This window comes from Nerophis lumbriciformis, linkage group LG22 (genome assembly GCF_033978685.3).
Source record: "Nerophis lumbriciformis linkage group LG22, RoL_Nlum_v2.1, whole genome shotgun sequence".
In the NCBI taxonomy this organism is placed as follows: Eukaryota; Metazoa; Chordata; class Actinopteri; order Syngnathiformes; family Syngnathidae; genus Nerophis; species Nerophis lumbriciformis.
This window is the reverse complement of record NC_084569.2, coordinates 5,285,487-5,310,249: the sequence shown is the minus strand read 5'-3', so window position 1 is coordinate 5,310,249 and position 24,763 is coordinate 5,285,487. Positions and strand designations below refer to the sequence as shown.

Below are 24,763 nucleotides of genomic sequence, written 5' to 3'. Positions count from 1 at the left end.
AGAAACATGCGAAACAAGTCATGTAAGGTCACTAAGTAAATAACCTGCCATCCTACCATTTTACTGCTCCGCTTATCTCTGCTCCTCACAAGTTTCTCAGCAACAGAAGAAACAAACAACCGCTTTCAAGCATTAGCCCAATAATCTCTATTTAGTCATAAAGCAATTGCAGGATCGGACCAATAAAGCACTTTCAGAAAGCGAGCAGCGTGAGTCACCAAGCATCAGCCGCCACTAAGAAGCCAAACGTGGGCTTGATGAGCGCCCCCTCGGTGTTGTCACACCACAGTGGGCCTGTGATGTGCAGATAAGCGAGGGGGGGGGGGAGCGCTTTGATCCTCCGAGATGACATTCAGGGCTTGTATTTACACAAGCACAATTACCCGCCTTTATTTTGGCGGGAGACAATCAATTAGCGTGAAATGATGTCAGCGTAATAGCGCAGATTAAAGCCGAGGTTTGGGTGTGCGCACACGGGCTCATTAGGAAGGAATCATCCGCCCGGGAAGAACGAGGTGAAGTCAAACGTGACTTGACGTGAGCGAGGTGGGAGACGTACTAAAAAGTGGAACTGCACTTGTTTTTTTGTCATTCACAATCCTTATGTAAGACAAGAACACATGTTGGTCTTTTTCTTCATGCATTCTAATAAAGAAACTAGAAAATTCCAGCGGAAATTTTGACGGGGCGTGGACCTCTGGAATCCGCCGTGCTTTTAAGATGGTGCCGAGTTTGTGTATATATATATATATATGTATATATATATATATATATATATGTATGTATATATGTATATATATATATATATATATATATATATATATATATATATGTATATATATGTATATATATATATACATATATATGTATATATATATATATATATATATATATATATATATATATATATATATATATATATATATATATATATACATATATATATATATATATATATATATATACATATATACATATATATACATATATATATATATATATATATATATATATATATATATACATATATATATATATATATATATATATATATATATATGTATATATATATATACATTTAGGGTGCCATGTCATCTGCTGGTGTCGGTCCACTCTGTTTCCTGAGATCCAGGGTCAACGCAGCCGTCTACCAGCAAGTTTTAGAGCACTTCATGCTTCCTGCTGCTGACCTGCTCTATGGAGATGGAGATTTCAAGTTCCAACAGGACTTGGCGCCTGCACACAGCGCAAAATCTACCCGTGCCTGGTTTACGGACCATGGTATTTCTGTTCTAAATTGGCCCGCCAACTCCCCTGACCTTAGCCCCATAGAAAATCTGTGGGGTATTGTGAAAAGGAAGATGCAGAATGCCAGACCCAAAAACGCAGAAGAGTTGAAGGCCACTATCAGAGCAACCTGAGCTCTCATAACACCTGAGCAGTGCCAGAAACTCATCGACTCCATGCCACGCCGCATTAACGCAGTAATTGAGGCAAAAGGAGCTCCAACCAAGTATTGAGTATTGTACATGCTCATATTTTTCATTTTCATACTTTTCAGTTGGCCAACATTTCTAAAAATCCCTTTTTTGTATTAGCCTTAAGTAATATTCTAATTTTGTGACACACGGAATTTTGGATTTTCATTTGTTGCCACTTCAAATCATCAAAATTAAATGAAATAAACATTTGAATGCATCAGTCTGTGTGCAATGAATAAATATAATGTACAAGTTACACCTTTTGAATGCAATTACTGAAATAAATCAAGTTTTTCAAAATATTCTAATTTACTGGCTTTTACCTGTATATATAAAAATATGATAATTCTAGCTATATATATACATATACACATATGCGTGTATTTTATTATACATATGTGTGTATTTTATTATATATATGTGTGTATTTTATTATATTTATATATATATATATATATATATATATATATATATATATATATATATATATATAATAAAAATAAAAATAAAAATAAAGATAAAATAAAAACTTGAATTTCAGTGTTCATTTATTTACACATATTCACACATAACACTCCTCTCTACTCATTGTTGTATTTGAAAGTGCAATGCTTTGCAGCCAGTAGCACAGCCTTTGAAGGAGCATAGGTATGGGCAGTGTAATATTCTGGTAATAACCAGGCGAGGTGACGAAGTTACGTCTCTTTACTTCATACTTCAAAACCGACTCCCACACTTGCCGTCAGGGTGCGCAATACAACGTAAACCGTTGGCCAACCAAAAAGTAACCACAGAACACTATACGGTATAGTGTTCTGTGGTTACTTTTTGGTTGGCCAAGCGGACGTGACGAGAGGCTGTCCTCACGGACCTGGAGGGGGCGTGCCTTAAGTCCTGCTGGAAATCGGGAGAATGGTTGTCCCGGGAGATTTTTGGGAGAGGCCCTGAAATTCGGGAGGGTTGGCAAGTATGTCTTAGATAGCGTGTAACCTGACCAGGTATAATGAAGAAAAAGCCAACATGTCTGGTATGGGAGACGCTCACATCTGATTGGATGTCTTCCTGCCGGATGGACGTCCCCACTCGGCGCTACCTGCAAACAGAAAAACATGACTTTCCACCGACGTGTTTCCAAAAGAATGGGTACAAATATAAACGGCTGTAATCCGACTGATGTTTCCTTTGAGATGCTCGGCGTCTGACTCACTTGCAGTCACGAGGAGGCCGGCTGACGGGGGGCTTATTTGTCTAGCGGCCCTACGAGATGCCGGCGGAGATGTTGAGTGGCGGCGGGGGTTTGATTAGGCAGCTCATCACTATGGATGCTTTGTGGGAAAGACAAATGACTCTTTTGCTGTGACGGATGGTTGGGGAATCGGAGGCATGCAAAGTATGTCATAATACTTATAATCCGAGTGGTACACAGCACAGCACCATACAAGGACTAGGACACCTGACCATTCAGTCCACGTTCAGAAGAACTGATGTCTTAAAGGGGAACATTATCACAACTTCAGAAGGGTTAAAACCATTAAAAATCAGTTCCCAGTGGCTTATTATATTTTTTTTTTTCAAAATTTTACCCATCACGCAATATCCCTAAAAAAAGCTTCAAAGTGCCTGATTTTAACCATCGTTATATACAGTGTCAGGACTAACGCGTTACAAAGTAAAGTAACGCCGTTAGTTTCGGCGGTAACTAGTAATCTAACGCGTTATTTTTTATATTCAGTAACTCAGTTACCGTTACTACATGATGCGTTACTGCGTTATTATACGTTATTTTTTATGGAGTATCGGCTAGAAACAGAAGATCTGAGTGTGTTTTATTGCAGCGCTGCGGTGGAAAAGAAAAGGCGTGCTTTGTGTGGGTGGAGCATACTTGCCAACCTTGAGACCTCCGATTTCGGGAGGTGGGGGTGGGGAGCGTGGTCGGGGGTCGTGGTTAAGATATATATATATATAAGAAATACTTGACTTTCAGTGAATTCTAGCTATATATATATATATATATATATATTTTATTTATTTATTTATTACATATATATATATATATATATATATATATATATATATATATATATATATATATATATATATATATATATATATATATAAATAAAAGAAATACTTGAATTTCAGTGTTCATTTATTTACACATATACACACACATAACACTCATCTACTCATTGTTGAGTTAAGGGTTGAATTGTCCATCCTTGTTCTATTCTCTGTCACTATTTCAGAACACACACATTATACAAATATACATTATAAAATCAATAAGAAAACGGGAGCTCTAATTTGGGAGTCTGAATTAGGATCAGAAGTTCCTACATAAACATTGCGTACTCACGTCGCCATTTTGTATTTGTACAAAATAAAGCGTTACTGTAACGCCGTTAGTTTCGGCGGTAACTAGTAATCTAACGCGTTATTTTTTATATTCAGTAACTCAGTTACCGTTACTACATGATGCGTTACTGCGTTATTTTACGTTATTTTTTATGTAGTATCGGCTAGAAACAGAAGATCTGAGTGTGTTTTATTGCAGCGCTGCGGTGGAAAAGAAAAGGCGTGCTTTGTGTGGGTGGAGCATACTTGCCAACCTTGAGACCTCCGATTTCGGGAGGTGGGGGTGGGGGGCGTGGTCGGGGGTCGTGGTTGGGGGCGTGGTTAAGATATATATATATATAAGAAATACTTGACTTTCAGTGAATTCTAGCTATATATATATATATATATATATATATATTTATTTTTTTTAAATTACATATATATATATATATATATATACATATATATATATATATATAAATAAAAGAAATACTTGAATTTCAGTGTTCATTTATTTACACATATACACACACAACACTCATCTACTCATTGTTGAGTTAAGGGTTGAATTGTCCATCCTTGTTCTATTCTCTGTCACTATTTCAGAACACACACATTATACAAATATACATTATAAAATCAATAAGAAAACGGGAGCTCTAATTTGGGAGTCTGAATTAGGATCAGAAGTTCCTACATAAACATTGCGTACTCACGTCGCCATTTTGTATTTGTACAAAGTAACGCGTTACTGTAACGCCGTTAGTTTCGGCGGTAACTAGTAATCTAACGCGTTATTTTTTTATATTCAGTAACTCAGTTACCGTTACTACATGATGCGTTACTGCGTTATTATACGTTATTTTTTATGTAGTATCGGCTAGAAACAGAAGATCTGAGTGTGTTTTATTGCAGCGCTGCGGTGGAAAAGAAAAGGCGTGCTTTGTGTGGGTGGAGCATACTTGCCAACCTTGAGACCTCCGATTTCGGGAGGTGGGGGTGGGGGGCGTGGTCGGGGGTCGTGGTTGGGGGCGTGGTTAAGATATATATATATATAAGAAATACTTGACTTTCAGTGAATTCTAGCTATATATATATATATATATATCTATCTTTTTTTTTTTAAATTACATATATATATATATATACATATATATATATATAAATAAAAGAAATACTTGAATTTCAGTGTTCATTTATTTACACATATACACACACAACACTCATCTACTCATTGTTGAGTTAAGGGTTGAATTGTCCATCCTTGTTCTATTCTCTGTCACTATTTCAGAACACACACATTATACAAATATACATTATAAAATCAATAAGAAAACGGGAGCTCTAATTTGGGAGTCTGAATTAGGATCAGAAGTTCCTACATAAACATTGCGTACTCACGTCGCCATTTTGTATTTGTACAAAGTAACGCGTTACTGTAACGCCGTTAGTTTCGGCGGTAACTAGTAATCTAACGCGTTATTTTTTATATTCAGTAACTCAGTTACCGTTACTACATGATGCGTTACTGCGTTATTATACGTTATTTTTTATGTAGTATCGGCTAGAAACAGAAGATCTGAGTGTGTTTTATTGCAGCGCTGCGGTGGAAAAGAAAAGGCGTGCTTTGTGTGGGTGGAGCATACTTGCCAACCTTGAGACCTTCGATTTCGGGAGGTGGGGGTGGGGGGCGTGGTCGGGGGTCGTGGTTGGGGGCGTGGTTAAGATATATATATATATATAAGAAATACTTGACTTTCAGTGAATTCTAGCTATATATATATATATATATATATTTATTTTTTTTTATTACACATATATACATATATATATATATATATATATATATATATCATCCCTCAACAAGCGCAGCGAAATTGTAACAGCATGCCGCCACAGACGGAAACACCTCCTAGGTAACACATGAGCCAATCACCACGCCCCTACACCAGCCTGTACCCACCCACTCTGTGCCCTATATAAACCATGGTATGTGAATGCTCCCATTAAAATCTCCTGATGATTGAGGGAACCCCCCTCATGAAACAGGCCTGTAGAGATGAAATAGTCTTGTGATTGTTTTTCCCCACACATACATATATATATATATATATATATATAAATAAAAGAAATACTTGAATTTCAGTGTTCATTTATTTACACATATACACACACAACACTCATCTACTCATTGTTGAGTTAAGGGTTGAATTGTCCATCCTTGTTCTATTCTCTGTCACTATTTCAGAACACACACATTATACAAATATACATTATAAAATCAATAAGAAAACGGGAGCTCTAATTTGGGAGTCTGAATTAGGATCAGAAGTTCCTACATAAACATTGCGTACTCACGTCGCCATTTTGTATTTGTACAAAATAAAGCGTTACTGTAACGCCGTTAGTTTCGGCGGTAACTAGTAATCTAACGCGTTATTTTTTATATCCAGTAACTCAGTTACCGTTACTACATGATGCGTTACTGCGTTATTTTACGTTATTTTTCATGTAGTATCGGATAGAAACAGAAGATCTGAGTGTGTTTTATTGCAGCGCTGCGGTGGAAAAGAAAAGGCGTGCTTTGTGTGGGTGGGGGCGGGGGAGACTACCATACCGCAGTTGAGGAGCGCAAGGGAGACGTTCCTCCAGGGCCTATGTACGTCTTCGGGGCTAACAACCTTCACTTTACCCGGCAGTGGGTCTTTACAGCTGAGGGTGAATGACAAGACCGGCGGTTTGTTGCAACTTTGTGACTTTATTGGACGCAGCCATCCACCAAGATAGAGCACCAGTCCTGCACGCACTCACTGTCGCCACTCGCTCACCTCTCTCGCCCACTCACTCACTGACGTCACTCACCTCAAACGCTGTCATATCTTAAAGGGCCACACACACACACACACACATACGCGACTCTCATAACAACTAACAAGACATCATGGCAAAGCCAGAAGTCGAGTTTTCTTAACATGGAGACATTCTCAATACTTTTCTTTTGTCGAGCACAAAGAAAATAACATTTTAGTTAAATGTAAGTTGTGTCTTGGATCAAAGATCCTATCTACTTAAAGTTAAAGTGCCATTATGTTGCAGCTATTTAAAATAGTTTTGTCAATTTGTTCTGGCCTGAAATAAATTGGCCCTTTGAAACATATCTTTGTCTTTGTGTGTTGTATGTAGAGCACATTGCTTAGCACAGTTCAGTGATGCAAATGCATGTCAAGTTGATCAACACATTGTATTATTCTCCAGTGCAATAACAGTACTAAAATGAAGGCTAAAAGGGCATTAATGGGAGCCTTAAAAAAAAAGGGGGGAAAAATAAGTAACTAAATAGTTACTTTTCACAGTAACGCATTACTTTTTGGTGTAAGTAACTGAGTTAGTAACTGAGTTTCTTTTGAAATAAAGTAACTAGTAACTGTAACTAGTTACTGGTTTAATGCTGTATAATAGACTGTATTTATACTATTCACATGTGAATAATGCTGTATAATAGACTGTATTTATACTATTCACATGTGAATAATGCGGTATAATAGACTGTATTTATACTATTCACATGTGAATAATGCTGTATAATAGACTGTATTTATACTATTCACATGTGAATAATGCGGTATAATAGACTGTATTTATATTATTCACATGTGAATAATGCGGTATAACAGACTGTATTTATATTATTCACATGTGAATAATGCTGTATAATAGACTGTATTTATATTATTCACATGTGAATAATGCTGTATTATAGACTGTATTTATATTATTCACATGTGAATAATGCGGTATAACAGACTGTATTTATATTATTCACATGTGAATAATGCTGTATTATAGACTGTATTTATATTATTCACATGTGAATAATGCTGTATTATAGACTGTATTTATATTATTCACATGTGAATAATGCGGTATAACAGACTGTATTTATATTATTCACATGTGAATAATGCTGTATTATAGACTGTATTTATATTATTCACATGTGAATAATGCTGTATTATAGACTGTATTTATATTATTCACATGTGAATAATGCTGTATAATAGACTGTATTTATATTATTCACATGTGAATAATGCTGTATAATAGACTGTATTTATATTATTCACATGTGAATAATGCTGTATAATAGACTGTATTTATACTATTCACATGTGAATAATGCTGTATAATAGACTGTATTTATACTATTCACATGTGAATAATGCGGTATAATAGACTGTATTTATACTATTCACATGTGAATAATGCTGTATAATAGACTGTATTTATACTATTCACATGTGAATAATGCGGTATAATAGACTGTATTTATATTATTCACATGTGAATAATGCTGTATAATAGACTGTATTTATATTATTCACATGTGAATAATGCGGTATAATAGACTGTATTTATATTATTCACATGGGAATAATGCGGTATAATAGACTGTATTTATATTATTCACATGTGAATAATGCGGTATAATAGACTGTATTTATATTATTCACATCTGAACAATGCGGTATAATAGACTGTATTTATATTATTAACATGTGAATAATGCTGTATAATAGACTGTATTTATATTATTCACATGTGAATAATGCTGTATAATAGACTGTATTTATGTTATTCACATGTGAATAGTGCGGTATAATAGACTGTATTTATACTATTCACATGTGAATAATGCGGTATAATAGACTGTATTTATATTATTCACATGTGAATAATGCTGTATAATAGACTGTATTTATATTATTCACATGTGAATAATGCTGTATAATAGACTGTATTTATATTATTCACATGTGAATAATGCTGTATAATAGACTGTATTTATACTATTCACATGTGAATAATGCTGTATAATAGACTGTATTTATATTATTCACATGTGAATAATGCTGTATAATAGACTGTATTTATATTATTCACATGTGAATAATACTGTATAATAGACTGTATTTATATTATTCACATGTGAATAATGCGGTATAATAGACTGTATTTATATTATTCACATGTGAATAATGCTGTATAACAGACTGTATTTATATTATTCACATGTGCATAATGCTGTATAATAGACTGTATTTATACTATTCACATGTGAATAATGCGGTATAATAGACTGTATTTATATTATTCACATGTGAATAATGCTGTTTAATATACTGTATTTATACTATTCACATGTGAATAATGCTGTATAATAGACTGTATTTATATTATTCACATGTGAATAATGCTGTATAATAGACTGTATTTATATTATTCACATGTGAATAATGCTGTATAATAGACTGTATTTATACTATTCACATGTGAATAATGCTGTATAATAGACTGTATTTATATTATTCACATGTGAATAATGCTGTATAATAGACTGTATTTATATTATTCACATGTGAATAATACTGTATAATAGACTGTATTTATATTATTCACATGTGAATAATGCGGTATAATAGACTGTATTTATATTATTCACATGTGAATAATGCTGTATAACAGACTGTATTTATATTATTCACATGTGCATAATGCTGTATAATAGACTGTATTTATACTATTCACATGTGAATAATGCGGTATAATAGACTGTATTTATATTATTCACATGTGAATAATGCTGTTTAATATACTGTATTTATACTATTCACATGTGAATAATGCGGTATAATAGACTGTATTTATACTATTTACATGTGAATAATGCTGTATAATAGACTGTATTTATACTATTCACATGTGAATAATGCGGTATAATAGACTGTATTTATATTATTCACATGTGAATAACGCTGTATAATAGACTGTATTTATATTATTCACATGTGAATAATGCGGTATAATAGACTGTATTTATACTATTCACACGTGAATAATGCGGTATAATAGACTGTATTTATATTATTCACATGTGAATAATGCTGTATAATAGACTGTATTTATATTATTCACATGTGAATAATGCTGTATAATAGACTGTATTTATACTATTCACATGTGAATAATGCGGTATAATAAACTGTATTTGTATTATTCACATTGTACGACCTTATAGGCACTTAAGACTCCAGGTAGAAAGTAATGATCACTAACCTCTTCCTGCGACATGCGTCCAGGTCTTCCTGCAGGACCGAGGCTCTCCTCTGAAGGAAATCCACCTGAGACATGAACACACACACACCTGGATATTAACCTTAAAGGATTTCCAAGAGCTGTGCTTTTTGTGGAGAAAAGTGAAGTAGGGGAAAAGAGTGCATGAAAGACTGGGTTGGTGGGGTCGGGACAGAAGGGTAGGGGGTCATGAGATGAGGGCAGAGGGGTTAAGGCACATGGGGGGGGGGGAGAGTGAAGATTAGCTGAGGTTAGGACGCTACATACCATTCTTTTGTTTGGCTACAAAGCGGGAGTTTATTTATGAAGTGTCTGGCTAAAGTGAAAATAAACCACATCTACATTTACTCAGCTCGTGTGCCTCCTAAAGAATCTGTATTGTTCGTGCTGGAACGCCAGCGTGACATTCCTGTCTGGGGAACGGGCGGAGGACTTTCGGAAAGATCTAGCATTAAGTTTGGCGAGCCGCTCCGAAAAAACACCAGAGGCATGGAGCCGAGCGCCGCTGCGGTTTGCACCATTCTCAATTTAGGGAAAGTATGTCTCTGATGTGGTTCGAAACCGGTGTGTTTGAAAGCCTGCGTGCAGGAACTTCACACCGAGACCACAGGACAGGTTACGCTGCTTTTTCTTTGGCTTTTTTTTGTGTGCAAAAATAATATTCAGTGAGTGATCACATATGGTGGTGAAGTGAGAGGGCATTCCTGTTATCTATGTTATTGTACAGTGTTTTAATCTTGTATGTTTTGCAGTGGTTAGCTTATTTTTACACTTGTGTTACAAGTACTAATGTGTTTAAAGTCACTCCAATCGTTGGCATTATGCCTTTTATTGTTTTTATGTCTTAAAACTACCACTTTCTTTTTCTGTTTAGTTTTATGAGAGCAGAAGTTTGACCCTGGAACAGATTATTTCCATTTATATATATTTTATAGTGAATTATAAAATAGCATGTAAATATTTATTTTGTTTTAATTTGACGAAGTTTTTTTTAACGAATTTGTAGTGGTTAACTTATTTTTACCCTAAAAAAAAAAATGTTAATTGTTAAAATTGTTTAAAAAAATTAAAACCATTTAAAATTGTTTTAAATTGTTTTAAAAAAATTTACAAATTAAAAAAAAGTTTAAAAAATTTTACAAATTAAAAAAAATAAAAACATTTAAAAACATTTTTTTTAAATTAAAAAAAATTTAAAATCATTTTTTACCTTGAAAAAAAAAATGTACCTTGAAAATTTTTTTGTACCTTGAAAATCATTTTTTACCTTGAAAAAAAATGTTTACCTTGAAAAAAGAGTGACAAGTACTAATGTGTTTAAAGTCACTCAAATCGTTGGCATTATGCCTTTTGTTTGTTTTTATGTCTTAAAACTACCACTTTCTTTTTCTGTTTAGTTTTATGAGAGCAGAAGTTTGACCCTGGAACAGATTATTTCCATTTATATATATTTTATAGTGAATTATAAAATAGCATGTAAATATTTATTTTGTTTTAATTTGAAGAAGTTTTTTTTAACGAATTTGCAGTGGTTAACTTATTTTTACCCTAAAAAAAAAAAGTTAATTGTTAAAATTGTTTAAAAAAATTAAAAACATTTAAAATTGTTTTAAAAAAATTTACAAATTAAAAAAAATTTAATTTTTTTTTTCAAATTAAAAAAAAAAAAAAAAATTAAAAACATTTTTTTAAAATTAAAAAAAAAATTAAAATCATTTTTTACCTTGAAAAAAAAATTTAACCTTGAAAATTTTTTGTACCTTGAAAATCATTTTTTACCTTGAAAAAAAAATGTTACCTTGAAAAAAGAGTGACAAGTACTAATGTGTTTAAAGGCACTCAAATCGTTGGCATTATGCCTTTTATTGTTTTTATGTTTTAAATCTACCACTTCTTTTTAAAAAGTTACATGAAACATTGCCTGTTTAGTTTTATGAGAGCAGAAGTTTGACCCTGGAACAGATTATTTCCATGTATAGTGAATTATAAATTACCATGTAAATATTTATTTTGTTTTAATTTGAAGAAAGAAAAAAAAGTCCAAACAGTTTTTCTTTAGTTTTTTTTACGAATTTGCAGTGGTTAACTTATTTTTACACTTGTGTGACAAATAATAATGTGTTTAAAGGCACTCAAATCGTTGGCATTATACATGCCTTTTATTGTTTTTATGTCTTAAAACTACCACTTCTTTTTAAAAAATTACAATAAACATTGCCTGTTTAGTTTTATGAGAGCAGAAGTTTGACCCTGGAACAGATTATTTCCATTTATAGTGAATTTTAAATTAGCATGTAAATATTTATTTTGTTTTAATTTGAAGAAAAAAAAATTATGTCCAAACAGTTTTTTTTTTAACGAATTTGTAGTGGTTAACTTATTTTTACACTTGTGTGACAAATAATAATGTGTTTTAAGGCACTCAAATCGTTGGCATTATGCCTTTTATTGTTTTTATGTCTTAAAACTACCACTTCTTTTTAAAAAGTTACAATAAACATTGCCTGTTTAGTTTTATGAGAGCAGAAGTTTGACCCTGGAACAGATTATTTCCATTTATAGTGAATTATAAATTAGCATGTAAATATTTATTTTGTTTTAATTTGAAGAATTTTTTTTTATATCCAAACATTTTTTTTTTTTTTTTTTACGAATTTGCAGTGGCTAACTTATTTTTACACTTGTGTTACACGTACTAATGTGTTTAAAGTCACTCAAATTGTTGGCATTATGCCTTTTATTGTTTTTATGTCTTAAAACTACCACTTCTGTTTAAAAAGTTACATTAAACATTGCCTGTTTAGTTTTATGTAGCAGAAGTTTGACCCTGGAACAGATTATTTCCATTTACATACATTTTATAGTGAATTATAAATTAGCATGTAAATATTTATTTTGTTTTAATTTGAAGACATTTTTTTAATGTCCAAACAGTTATTTTTTGTTTTTTTTTACGAATTTAGTTTAAATGACTAAACAATGTGTTGGAAGTCACTACAACACAGCATTTACTTACATTACCCAATCCAAACAACCTTCCCTAGTCATGGCGCAAAAAAAAAAAAATTGCAACCAACACAAAAAGTCAACACACATTACACTGAACTTTGTGGATATTGCACAAAAAAAAAAAAAAAAAGTCTAATCACCATAAAAAATGCAAAATTACACCCAATTAAATCAATTACAATGCAAGATGGGAAAATGCAAATTTTGGCGCATTTTAGCTGCTTTATATTTTTTATTGATGATAAAATGGCCCTGTGATGAGGTGGCGACTTGTCCAGGGTGTACCCCGCCTTCCGCCCCTGTGCAGCTGGGATAGGCTCCAGCACCCCTGTGACCCCGAGAGGAACAAGCGGAAGAAAATGGATGGATGGATGGATAAAACTTGAAATATTTAAATACAGTTTACTCAATAAATTTGACCATTGTTTACTTTTATATTTATTTAATAACATTATAATTAATATTATTACTATTGTCTTGTATTTCCACTGCACCTTAATGAGAGCAGAAGTTTGACCCTGGAACAGATTAATTCCATTTACATACATTTTATAGTGAATTATAAATTAGCATGTACATATTTATTTTGTTTTAATTTGAAGACATTTTTTTACTGTCCAAACAGTTTTTTTTTTAGTTTTTTTTACGAATTTAGTTTAAATGACTAAACAACGTGTTGCAAGTCACTACAACACAGCATTTACTTACATTACCCAATCCAAACAACCTTCCCTAGTCATGGCGCAAAATTTTTTTTGCAACCAGCAATTTGCACCGCCTTCCGCCCCTGTGCAGCTGGGATAGGCTCCAGCACCCCTGTGACCCCGAGAGGGACAAGCGGAAGAAAATGGATGGATAAAACTTGAAATATTCAAATACAGTTTACTCAATAAATTTGACCATTGTTTACTTTTATATTTTTTTAATAATAATTGTATTATTATTATTATTATTATAGTCTTGTATTTCCACTGCACCTTAATGAGGTAGCCACCTTTATTTTTGTCATGCTCTCTATTCTATTCCATCACATATGTTTTATTATTATTTTATAATTTACCTGAATGCATGTTTTTGTATTTATAGTTAAACATTTACATTTAGGAAATAAATAAATTTAAAAATTAGAGCACAAATTTATTTTTTCGCAAGATTATTAAATTTTTTTTGGAAAAAAAACAAAAAACAGCGTACTAAGAAAACGTACTCAAATAAAATACAATAATAATAATAATAGATTTTATTTGTAAAAAGCACTTTACATTGAGTGAACAACCTCAAAGTGCTACAGTGTATTAAAAATTAAATAAATAAAAAGATAATTAAAAAAAATGTATAAAAATAAAAACTAGAACAGCCAAATAGGTAAACTAGTATGCATATATCTAAAAAAAAATATGCTTCTTTAAAAAGAAGGGTTTTTAAGCCTTTTTTTTTAAAAGCATCCACAGTCTGTGGTGCCCTCAGGTGGTCAGGGAGAGCGTTCCACAGACTGGGAGTGGTAGCCGACAATGACTTCAATTTAACTTTACTTAAGTCACAATATGTGTATAAACTATTTGGTCATTTAAAACCAATTTTGAATATACTTTACAGTAAAAACAAAACAACAAACGTAGAATGCAGTATTTTTTTTGCATGCTAGTTAATTTTTATTTTTTTACTAATAATGTGAAATATAGCAAATCGACCTAAGTAGGATTGCAAAATACATTTTCTTTATATTGTTTTAAAAGTTGCGAGAGCCGAGATTGGCACACGGAATCAGGTTCTTATTTCAAGCCGGCGAAGGGTTAACGACGACAGCCCCCACAGCAAAAAGAACAGCGCACACAAGGCTGCCTTCATTCATATTATGTAAATTCTCCCAACATGAAAGGCTTTTATTGCCTTTTATTAAGAGATTTGTGCTGACATGCCAGTGCCTGTTTTGGGTGTAATTCTGTCAGTGTGTGTGTGTGTGTGTGTGTGTGTGTGTGTGTGTGTGTGTGTGTGTGTGTGTGTGTGTGAAGCACGCTGCCAGCTGCAAATGCATGCAAATGACTGTTAAATGTGAGCGCTGCCTGTGAGTGTTGACTGGTGCCCACAGCAAGTTAAAAGCTTTTACAGTCATGTGCCATGTCTTGTGGAAGCTCAAATGTTGCCTGTGCTCTTGCAGTTGTTGTAATCAAACCTTAAAAGACATTGGCTTGAAATTTCTCACACAGCTTAATGTGCTGTACAAAACAACCACTGTAACGTTATGTTTGTTGTCGTGTTAACACCAAGTTTTGTACACACCTTAAAGGAAAACTGCACTTTTTTCTTTCATTTTGCCTATCTTTCACAATCATTACATAAGACAAAAATACATTTTAATTGTTTTTAATGCATTCTAACTACAATTTTTCAGACCATAAGGCGCAGCGGATTAGAAGGCACATATTATGATTTTTTTCCCCCCCTACATTTAAAACACGACCTTGTGGTCTACATAACATGTAATGGTGGGTCTTTGGTCAAAATGTATGACCCCCGTATATGAGAGTGGCTTGAAATTTCTCACACAGCTTAATGTGCTGTACGAAACAACCACTGTAACGTTATGTTTGTTGTCGTGTTAACACCAAGTTTTGTACACACCTTAAAGGAAAACTGCACTTTTTTCTTTCATTTTGCCTATCTTTCACAATCATTATATAAGACAAAAATACATTTTAATTGTTTTTAATGCATTCTAACTACAATTTTTCAGACCATAAGGCGCAGCGGATTAGAAGGCACATATGATTTTTTCCCCCCCCCCACATTTAAAACACGACCTTGTGGTCTACATAACATGTAATGGTGGGTCTTTGGTCAAAATGTATGACCCCTGTATATGAGAGTGGCTTGAAATTTCTCACACAACTTAATGTGCTGTACGAAACAACCACTGTAACGTTATGTTTGTTGTCGTGTTAACACCAAGTTTTGTACACACACCTTAAAGGAAAACTGCACTTTTTTCTTTCATTTTGCCTATCTTTCACAATCATTATATAAGACAAAAATACATTTTAATTGTTTTTAATGCATTCTAACTACAATTTTTCAGACCATAAGGCGCAGCGGATTAGAAGGCACATATTATGATTTTTTCCCCCCCTACATTTAAAACACGACCTTGCGGTCTACATAACATGTAATGGTGGGTCTTTGGTCAAAATGTATGGCCCCCGTATATGAGAGTGGCTTGAAATTTCTCACACAGCTTAATGTGCTGTACAAAACAACCACTGTAACGTTATGTTTGTTGTTGTGTTAACACCAAGTTTTGTACACACCTTAAAGGAAAACTGCACTTTTTTCTTTCATTTTGCCTATCTTTCACAATCATTATATAAGACAAAAATACATTTTAATTGTTTTTAATGCATTCTAACTACAATTTTTCAGACCATAAGGCGCAGCGGATTAGAAGGCATATATTATGATTCTTTTCCCCCCCTACATTTAAAACACGACCTTGTGGTCTACATCACATGTAATGGTGGGTCTTTGGTCAAAATGTATGACCCCCGTATATGAGATTGGCTTGAAATTTCTCACACAACTTAATGTGCTGTACAAAACAACCACTGTAACGTTATGTTTGTTGTCGTGTTAACACCAAGTTTTGTACACACCTTAAAGGAAAACTGCACTTTTTTCTTTCATTTTGCCTATCTTTCACAATCATTATATAAGACAAAAATACATTTTAATTGTTTTTAATGCATTCTAACTACAATTTTTCAGACCATAAGGCGCAGCGGATTAGAAGGCACATATTATGATTGTTTTCCCCCCCTACATTTAAAACACGACCTTGTGGTCTACATAACATGTAATGGTGGTTCTTTGGTCAAAATGTATGACCCCCGTATATGAGAGTGGCTTGAAATTTCTCACACAACTTAATGTCTACAAAACAACCACTGTAACGTTATGTTTGTTGTCGTGTTAACACCAAGTTTTGTACACACCTTAAAGGGGGACTGCACTTCTACTGCACTTATCTACGGATTTTCACACAAACAGGTGAATGAAAGCATACTTGGTCAATAGCCATACAGGTCACACCGAGGGTGGCCGTATAAACAACTTTAACACCGTTACAAATATGCGCCACACTGTGAACCCACACCAAACAAGAATGACAAACACATTTTGGGAGAACATCCGCACCGTAACACAACAGAACAAATACCCAGAATCCCTTGCAGCACTAACTCTTCCAGGACGCTACAATATACACCCGGCGCTACCCCCTAATCTCTAGTGAAAACTAAACTTGGATGTAAATACCTGATATTTGAGAGACGTGATGGTGTCCTCCAGTTCCTGTCTTAACTCAGCCGGGATCAGACCTTTCATCTTGTTCTCGTACTTCTGACACACCATGGTGACCTGAAAGAGTTCAATGACATACGGTAAATACAGTGCTTCTCCTCATTCAATGCCTTTTCTTTAGTTCCATGACTATTTACATTGTGGATTGTCCATGAAGGTGTGCAAAAATAATATTCAGTGAATGATCACATACAGTAAAGTGAGCGAGCATTCCTGTTATCTATGTTAATGTACAGTGTTTTAATCTTTTACTTGTATGTTTGGCAGTGTTTAACTTATTTTTACACTTGTTTGACAAGTAATAACATTGGCATTATGCCTTTTATTGTTTTTATGTCTTAACCTCTTAAAAACTAAAAATCATCTTTTGATATGATGTACTTAGTCCATAAGTACACAAACGTGTACTTCATGTTTGTGACATGCTAATTCTTATTTTTACACTTTTTTTTTTTTCCAAATTCCATTGTATGTTATACTCTTTTGACACCACCAGATGGCAGTATAAGTGTCCACATAAGCGGCCATAAGACCCCAATTCAGTAGTGTACACAATTTTGGAAATAAGAGCTAAAAGGTGCTGTCCACGCATGTGGCCGTTAAGCCTTTGGAGGTTAAAACTACCAATTATTTTTAAAACGATACAATAAACATTGCCTGTTTAGTTTTATGAGAGCATCAGTTTGACTCTGGAACAGATTATTTACGTTTACATACATTTTATAAAGAATTTTAAATTAGCATGTAAATATTTATTTTAGTTTAATTTGAAGGGGAAAAACTGATGTCCAAACACGTTTAATTTTATTTTACAAATTCAGTTTAAATGGCTAAACAATGTGTTGGAAGTCACTACAAAACTGCATATACTTACATTACCCAATCCAAACAACCTTCCCTAGTCATGACGCAAAAAAAAAAAAAAATGCAACCAAAACAAAAAGTCAACACACATGGTCACACTTAACACGGAACTTTGTGGCTAAAAAATGTCCAAGCACCATAAAAAATTCAAAATTACACCCATTTTAAAACCATTACAATGCAAGATGGGAAAATACAAACAACTCTCTCCACACTTATCCATGTTTGGTGCATTCTAGCTGCTTTATATGTTTGAATGATGATAAAATGGCCCTGTGATGAGGTGGCGACTTGTCCAGGGTGTACAACGCCTTCCGCCCCAGTGCAGGTGGGATAGGCTCCAGCACCCCCCGCGACCTCGAGAGGGACAAGCGATAAAAAAATGGATGGACGGATGGATATTTTTGAATGATGATAAAATGGCCCTGTGATGAGGTGGCGACTTGTCCAGGGTGTACCCCGCCTTCTGCCCGAATGCTGCTGAGATAGGCTCCAGCACCCCCCGTGACCCTGAGAGGGACAAGCGGTAGAAAATGGATGGGATGGATGGATGGATGACTAAACAATGTGTTGGAAGTCACTACAAAACTGCATATACTTACATTACCCAATCCAAACAACCTTCCCTAGTCATGGCGCAAAAATAAATAAATAAATGCAACCAAAACAAAAAGTCAACACACATGGTCACACATAACACGGAACTTTGTGGCTAAAAAATGTCCAAGCACCATAAAAAATTCAAAATTACACCCATTTAAAATCCATTACAATACAAGATGGCAAAATGCAAACAACTCTCTCCAGAGTTATCCATGTTTGGCGCATTTTAGCTGCTTGATATTTTTGATTGACGATAAAATGGCCCTGTGATGAGGTAGCCACTTGTCCAGGGTGTATCCCGCCTTCCGCCTGAATGCAGCTGAGATAGGCTCCAGCCCCCCCGCGACTCCAAAAGGGAAAAGCGGTAGAAAAATGGATGGATATTTTTGAATAAATGATAAAATGGCCCTGTGATGAGGTGGCAACTTGTCCAATGAAGACATTTTTTTAATGTCCAAACATTTTTTTTGTTTTTTTTACGAATTTAGTTTAAATGACTAAACAATGTGTTGGAAGTCACTACAACACAGCATTTACTTACATTACCCAATCCAAACAACCTTCCCTAGTCATGGCGCAAAAAAAATAAATAAAAAATGCAAACAACACAAAAAATCAACGCACATTACACTGAACTTTGTGGCTATTGTACAAAAAAAATAAAAAAAAAAAAAATGTCTAAGCACCATAAAAAATGCAAAATTACACCCAATTAAATCAATTACAATACAAGATGGGAAAATGCAAATTTTGGCGCATTTTCGATGCTTTATATTTTTTTTATTGATGATAAAATGGCCCTGTGATGAGGTGGCGACTTGTCCAATGAAGACATTTTTTTAATGTCCAAACAGTTTTGTTGTTGTTTTTTTAACGAATTTAGTTTAAATGACTAAACAATGTGTTGGAAGTCACTACAACACAGCATTTACTTACATTACCGAATCCAAACAACCTTCCCTAGTCATAGCGCAAAAAAAAAAAAAATTGCAACCAACACAAAAAGTCAACACACATTACACTGAACTTTGTGGATATTGTACAAAAAAAAATAAAAAAAAATGTCTAAGCACCATAAAAAAATGCAAAATTACACCCAATTAAATCAATTACAATGCAAGATGGGAAAATGCAAATTTTGGCGCATTTTAGATGCTTTATATTTTTTATTGATGATAAAATGGCCCTGTGATGAGGTGGTGACTTGTCCAATGAAGACATTTTTTTAATGTCCAAACAGTTTTTTTTTGTTTTTTTTTACGAATTTAGTTTAAATGACTAAACAATGTGTTGGAAGTCACTACAACACAGCATTTACTTACATTACCCAATCCAAACAACCTTCCCTAGTCATGGCGCAAAAAAAAAAAAAAATTTGCAACCAACACAAAAAGTCAACACACATTACACTGAACTTTGTGGATATTGTACAAAAAAAAAATAAAAAAAAATGTCTAAGCACCATAAAAAATGCAAAATTACACCCAATTAAATCAATTACAATGCAAGATGGGAAAATGCAAATTTTGGCGCATTTTAGATGCTTTATATTTTTTATTGATGATAAAATGGCCCTGTGATGAGGTGGTGACTTGTCCAATGAAGACATTTTTTTAATGTCCAAACAGTTTTTTTGGTTTTTTTTTTACGAATTTAGTTTAAATGACTAAACAATGTGTTGGAAGTCACTACAACACAGCATTTACTTACATTACCCAATCCAAACAACCTTCCCTAGTCATGGCGCAAAAAAAAAAAAAAATGCAACCAACACAAAAAGTCAACACACATTATCTACACCAATTTAGATATTGGGTTTCACAATGTAAAGCGCTTTGAGTCACTTGAGAAAAGCGCTATATAAATATAATTCACTTCACTTCACTTCACTACACTGAACTTTGTGGATATTGTACAAAAAAAAAAAAAAAAAATGTCTCAGCACCATAAAAAATGCAAAATTACACCCAATTAAATCAATTACAATGAAAAATGGGAAAATGCAAATTTTGGCGCATTTTAGATGCTTTATATTTTTTATTGATGATAAAATGGCCCTGTGATGAGGTGGCGACTTGTCCAATGAAGACATTTTTTTAATGTCCAAACAGTTTTTTTTTAGTTTTTTTTTTACGAATTTAGTTTAAATGACTAAACAATGTGTTGGAAGTCACTACAACACAGCATTTACTTACATTACCCAATCCAAACAACCTTCCCTAGTCATGGCGCAAAAAAAAAAAAATTGCAACCAACACAAAAAGTCAACACACATTACACTGAACTTTGTGGATATTGTACAAAATAAAAAAAATAAAAAAATGTCTAAGCACCATAAAAAATGCAAAATTACACCCAATTAAATCAATTACAATGCAAGATGGGAAAATGCAAATTTTGGCGCATTTTAGATGCTTTATATTTTTTATTGATGATAAAATGGCCCTGTGATGAGGTGGCGACTTGTCCAATGAAGACATTTTTTTAATGTCCAAACAGTTTTTTCTGTTTTTTTTTTACGAATTTAGTTTAAATGACTAAACAATGTATTGGAAGTCACTACAACACAGCATTTACTTACATTACCCAATCCAAACAACCTTCCCTAGTCATGGCGCAAAAAAAAAAAAATTGCAACCAACACAAAAAGTCAACACACATTACACTGAACTTTGTGGATATTGTACAAAAAAAAAATTAAAAAATGTCTAAGCACCATAAAAAATGCAAAATTACACCCAATTAAATCAATTACAATGCAAGATGGGAAAATGCAAATTTTGGCGCATTTTAGATGCTTTATATTTTTTTATTGATGATAAAATGGCCCTGTGATGAGGTGGCGACTTGTCCAATGAAGACATTTTTTTAATGTCCAAACAGTTTTTCTTTGTTTGTTTTTTACGAATTTAGTTTAAATGACTAAACAATGTGTTGGAAGTCACTACAACACAGCATTTACTTACATTAACCAATCCAAACAACCTTCCCTAGTCATGGCGCAAAAAAAAAAATTGCAACCAACACAAAAAGTCAACACACATTACACTGAACTTTGTGGATATTGTACAAAAAAAATTAAAAAAAAATGTCTAAGCACCATAAAAAATGCAAAATTACACCCAATTAAATCAATTACAATGCAAGATGGGAAAATGCAAATTTTGGCGCATTTTAGATGCTTTATATTTTTTATTGATGATAAAATGGCCCTGTGATGAGGTGGCGACTTGTCCAATGAAGACATTTTTTTAATGTCCAAACAGTTTTTTTTTGTTTTTTTTTACGAATTTAGTTTAAATGACTAAACAATGTGTCGGAAGTCACTACAACACAGCATTTACTTACATTACCCAATCCAAACAACCTTCCCTAGTCATGGCGCAAAAAAAAAAAAAATTGCAACCAACACAAAAAGTCAACACACATTACACTGAACTTTGTGGATATTGTATAAAAAAAATAAAAAAATAAAAATGTCTAAGCACCATAAAAAATGCAAAATTACACCCAATTAAATCAATTACAATGCAAGATGGGAAAATGCAAATTTTGGCGCATTTTAGATGCTTTATATTTTTTATTGATGATAAAATGGCCCTGTGATGAGGTGGCGACTTGTCCAATGAAGACATTTTTTTAATGTCCAATCAGTTTTTTTTTGTTTTTTTTTTACGAATTTAGTTTAAATGACTAAACAATGTGTTGGAAGTCACTACAACACAGCATTTACTTACATTACCCAATCCAAACAACCTTCCCTAGTCATGGTGCAAAAAAAATAATTGCAACCAACACAAAAAGTTAACACACATTACACTGAACTTTGTGGATATTGTACAAAAAATAAATAAAAAAATGTCTAAGCACCATAAAAAATGCAAAATTACACCCAATTAAATCAATTACAATGCAAGATGGGAAAATGCAAATTTTGGCGCATTTTAGATGCTTTATATTTTTTATTGATGATAAAATGGCCCTGTGATGAGGTGGCGACTTGTCCAATGAAGACATTTTTTTAATGTCCAATCAGTTTTTTTTTGTTTTTTTTTACGAATTTAGTTTAAATGACTAAACAATGTGTTGGAAGTCACTACAACACAGCATTTACTTACATTACCCAATCCAAACAACCTTCCCTAGTCATGGCGCAAAAAAAAAAAAAAATTGCAACCAACACAAAAAGTCAACACACATTACACTGAACTTTGTGGATATTGTACAACAAAAAAAATAATAAATAAAAATGTGATGGATTGTGATGAGGTGGCGACTTGTCCGGGGTGTACACCGCCTTCCGCCCCAGTGCAGCTGGGATAGGCTCCAGCACCCCCGGTGACCCTGAGAGGGACAAGCGGTAGAAAATGGATGGGATGGATGGATGGATGACTAAACAATGTGTTGGAAGTCACTACAAAACTGCATATACTTACATTACCCAATCCAAATAACCTTCCCTAGTCATGGCGCAAAAAAAAAAAAAAAAAAATGCAACCAAAACAAAGCACCCCTGGTGACCCTGAGAGGGACAAGCGGTAGAAAATGGATGGATAAAACTTTTTTTTAACCATTGTTTACATTTATTTATTTATCCATCCATCCATTTTCTACCCAAGTGAAAACCCCTTTCAGGTGACTACCTCTTGAAGCTCATGGAGAGAATGCCAAGAGTGTGCAAAGCAGTAATCAGAGCAAAGGGTGGCTATTTTGAAGAAACTAGAATATAAAACATGTTTTGAGTGTTTTGTTAAGTACATAACTCCTCATGTGTTCATTCATAGTTTTTGATGTGACAATCTACAATGTAAATGTGAAGTGAATTACATTTATATAGCGCTTTTTCTCAAGTGACTCAAATCGTAATAAATAGTCATGAAAATAAAGATTGTACTGTACATAAACTGTAAGAACAATACACACACACACTCTATACATAGCTCAGAGTATTCCCTCACTCCTCACATCCCCACAGGGGGTCCTGCACTACACCATCCACCGGCTGCTGCAACAACACGAGTGTGCCGATGGAGACACAGAATATATCAAATGTGGCGGCGGCAGCTCGCTATAGCTCGGCCGGCCGGGCGGGCGAGGAACTGGAGGAAGTCTGTCTGTCTGGGCCTAAATTACACGCCCGACCAAACCAGAGTCTGATTATAGAAGCTGAGAAGGCTTTAAAAACCGACAAACACACATGAATGGAGGGCACATATAGCACAAGGGCTTTTGGGCTAGAAAGGCATGCGCAGCACGAATACTTGCTGAGTCAGTGACAGCAATTAAGAGCAGGAGTTAGACGAGTGGAATGAACGGCTTACAGTGGCGGTCAAAAGTTGACATACACTTGTAGAGAACATCATGTCATGGCTGTCTTGAGTTTCCAATCATTTCTATTTTTTTGTGATAGGGTGATTGGAGCACATATTATACGGAAAATGGGAGATCGGGCTTTCGGCTCAGCCGCTCCCAGTCTGTGGAACGTTCTCCCTGACCACATGAGGGCACCACAGACTGTGGATGCTTTTTAAAAAAAAAAAGGCTTAAAAACCCTTCTTTTAAAAAAAAGGCTCCTCTCCTGTCATTCGCCAGTCCACCAGCCTGCAAGTCATTGATTGGCCGAGCCTATGGCCAAGGCATACTTGCCAACCCTCCCGGATTTTCAAGGGAGACTCCCGAAATTCAGCGCCTCTCCCGAAAAACTCCCGGGACAAATTTTCTCCCGAAATTCAGGCGGAGCTGGAGGCCACGCCCCCTCCAGCTCCATGCGGACTTGAGTCCGCTTTCCCGCGATATAAAGAACGTCTACAGTAAAGCAGTCCGTCTGCCGTAAACAGCAATGTTGTGACACTCTTAAACAGGACAATACTGCCATCTAGTGCATTTGATGAAAGCACTTTTGTGCGTGCCACACAGCAATGCATCATCAGAGAGGGTGTTCAGCATGGTTAGAAAGATAGTGACAGAGAATAGAACAAGGATGG

General features: G+C 34.2%; 1 protein-coding gene across 1 annotated transcript in view; it reads right to left on the bottom strand.

Moving 5' to 3' along the window:
- Positions 1-2,296: 2,296 nt before the first annotated feature.
- cep112 (centrosomal protein 112) overlaps positions 2,297-24,763 on the bottom strand; it is a 473,259-nt gene continuing 450,792 nt past the window's right edge. The window contains exons 25-27 of the mRNA XM_061974375.1: positions 17,268-17,369; positions 9,933-9,997; positions 2,297-2,574 (exon numbers count right to left, since the gene is read on the bottom strand). Coding sequence (XP_061830359.1) covers positions 2,571-2,574; positions 9,933-9,997; positions 17,268-17,369 — 171 coding nt within the window. The 3' untranslated portion in view covers positions 2,297-2,570. The remainder of the gene's footprint in view (positions 2,575-9,932; positions 9,998-17,267; positions 17,370-24,763) is intronic.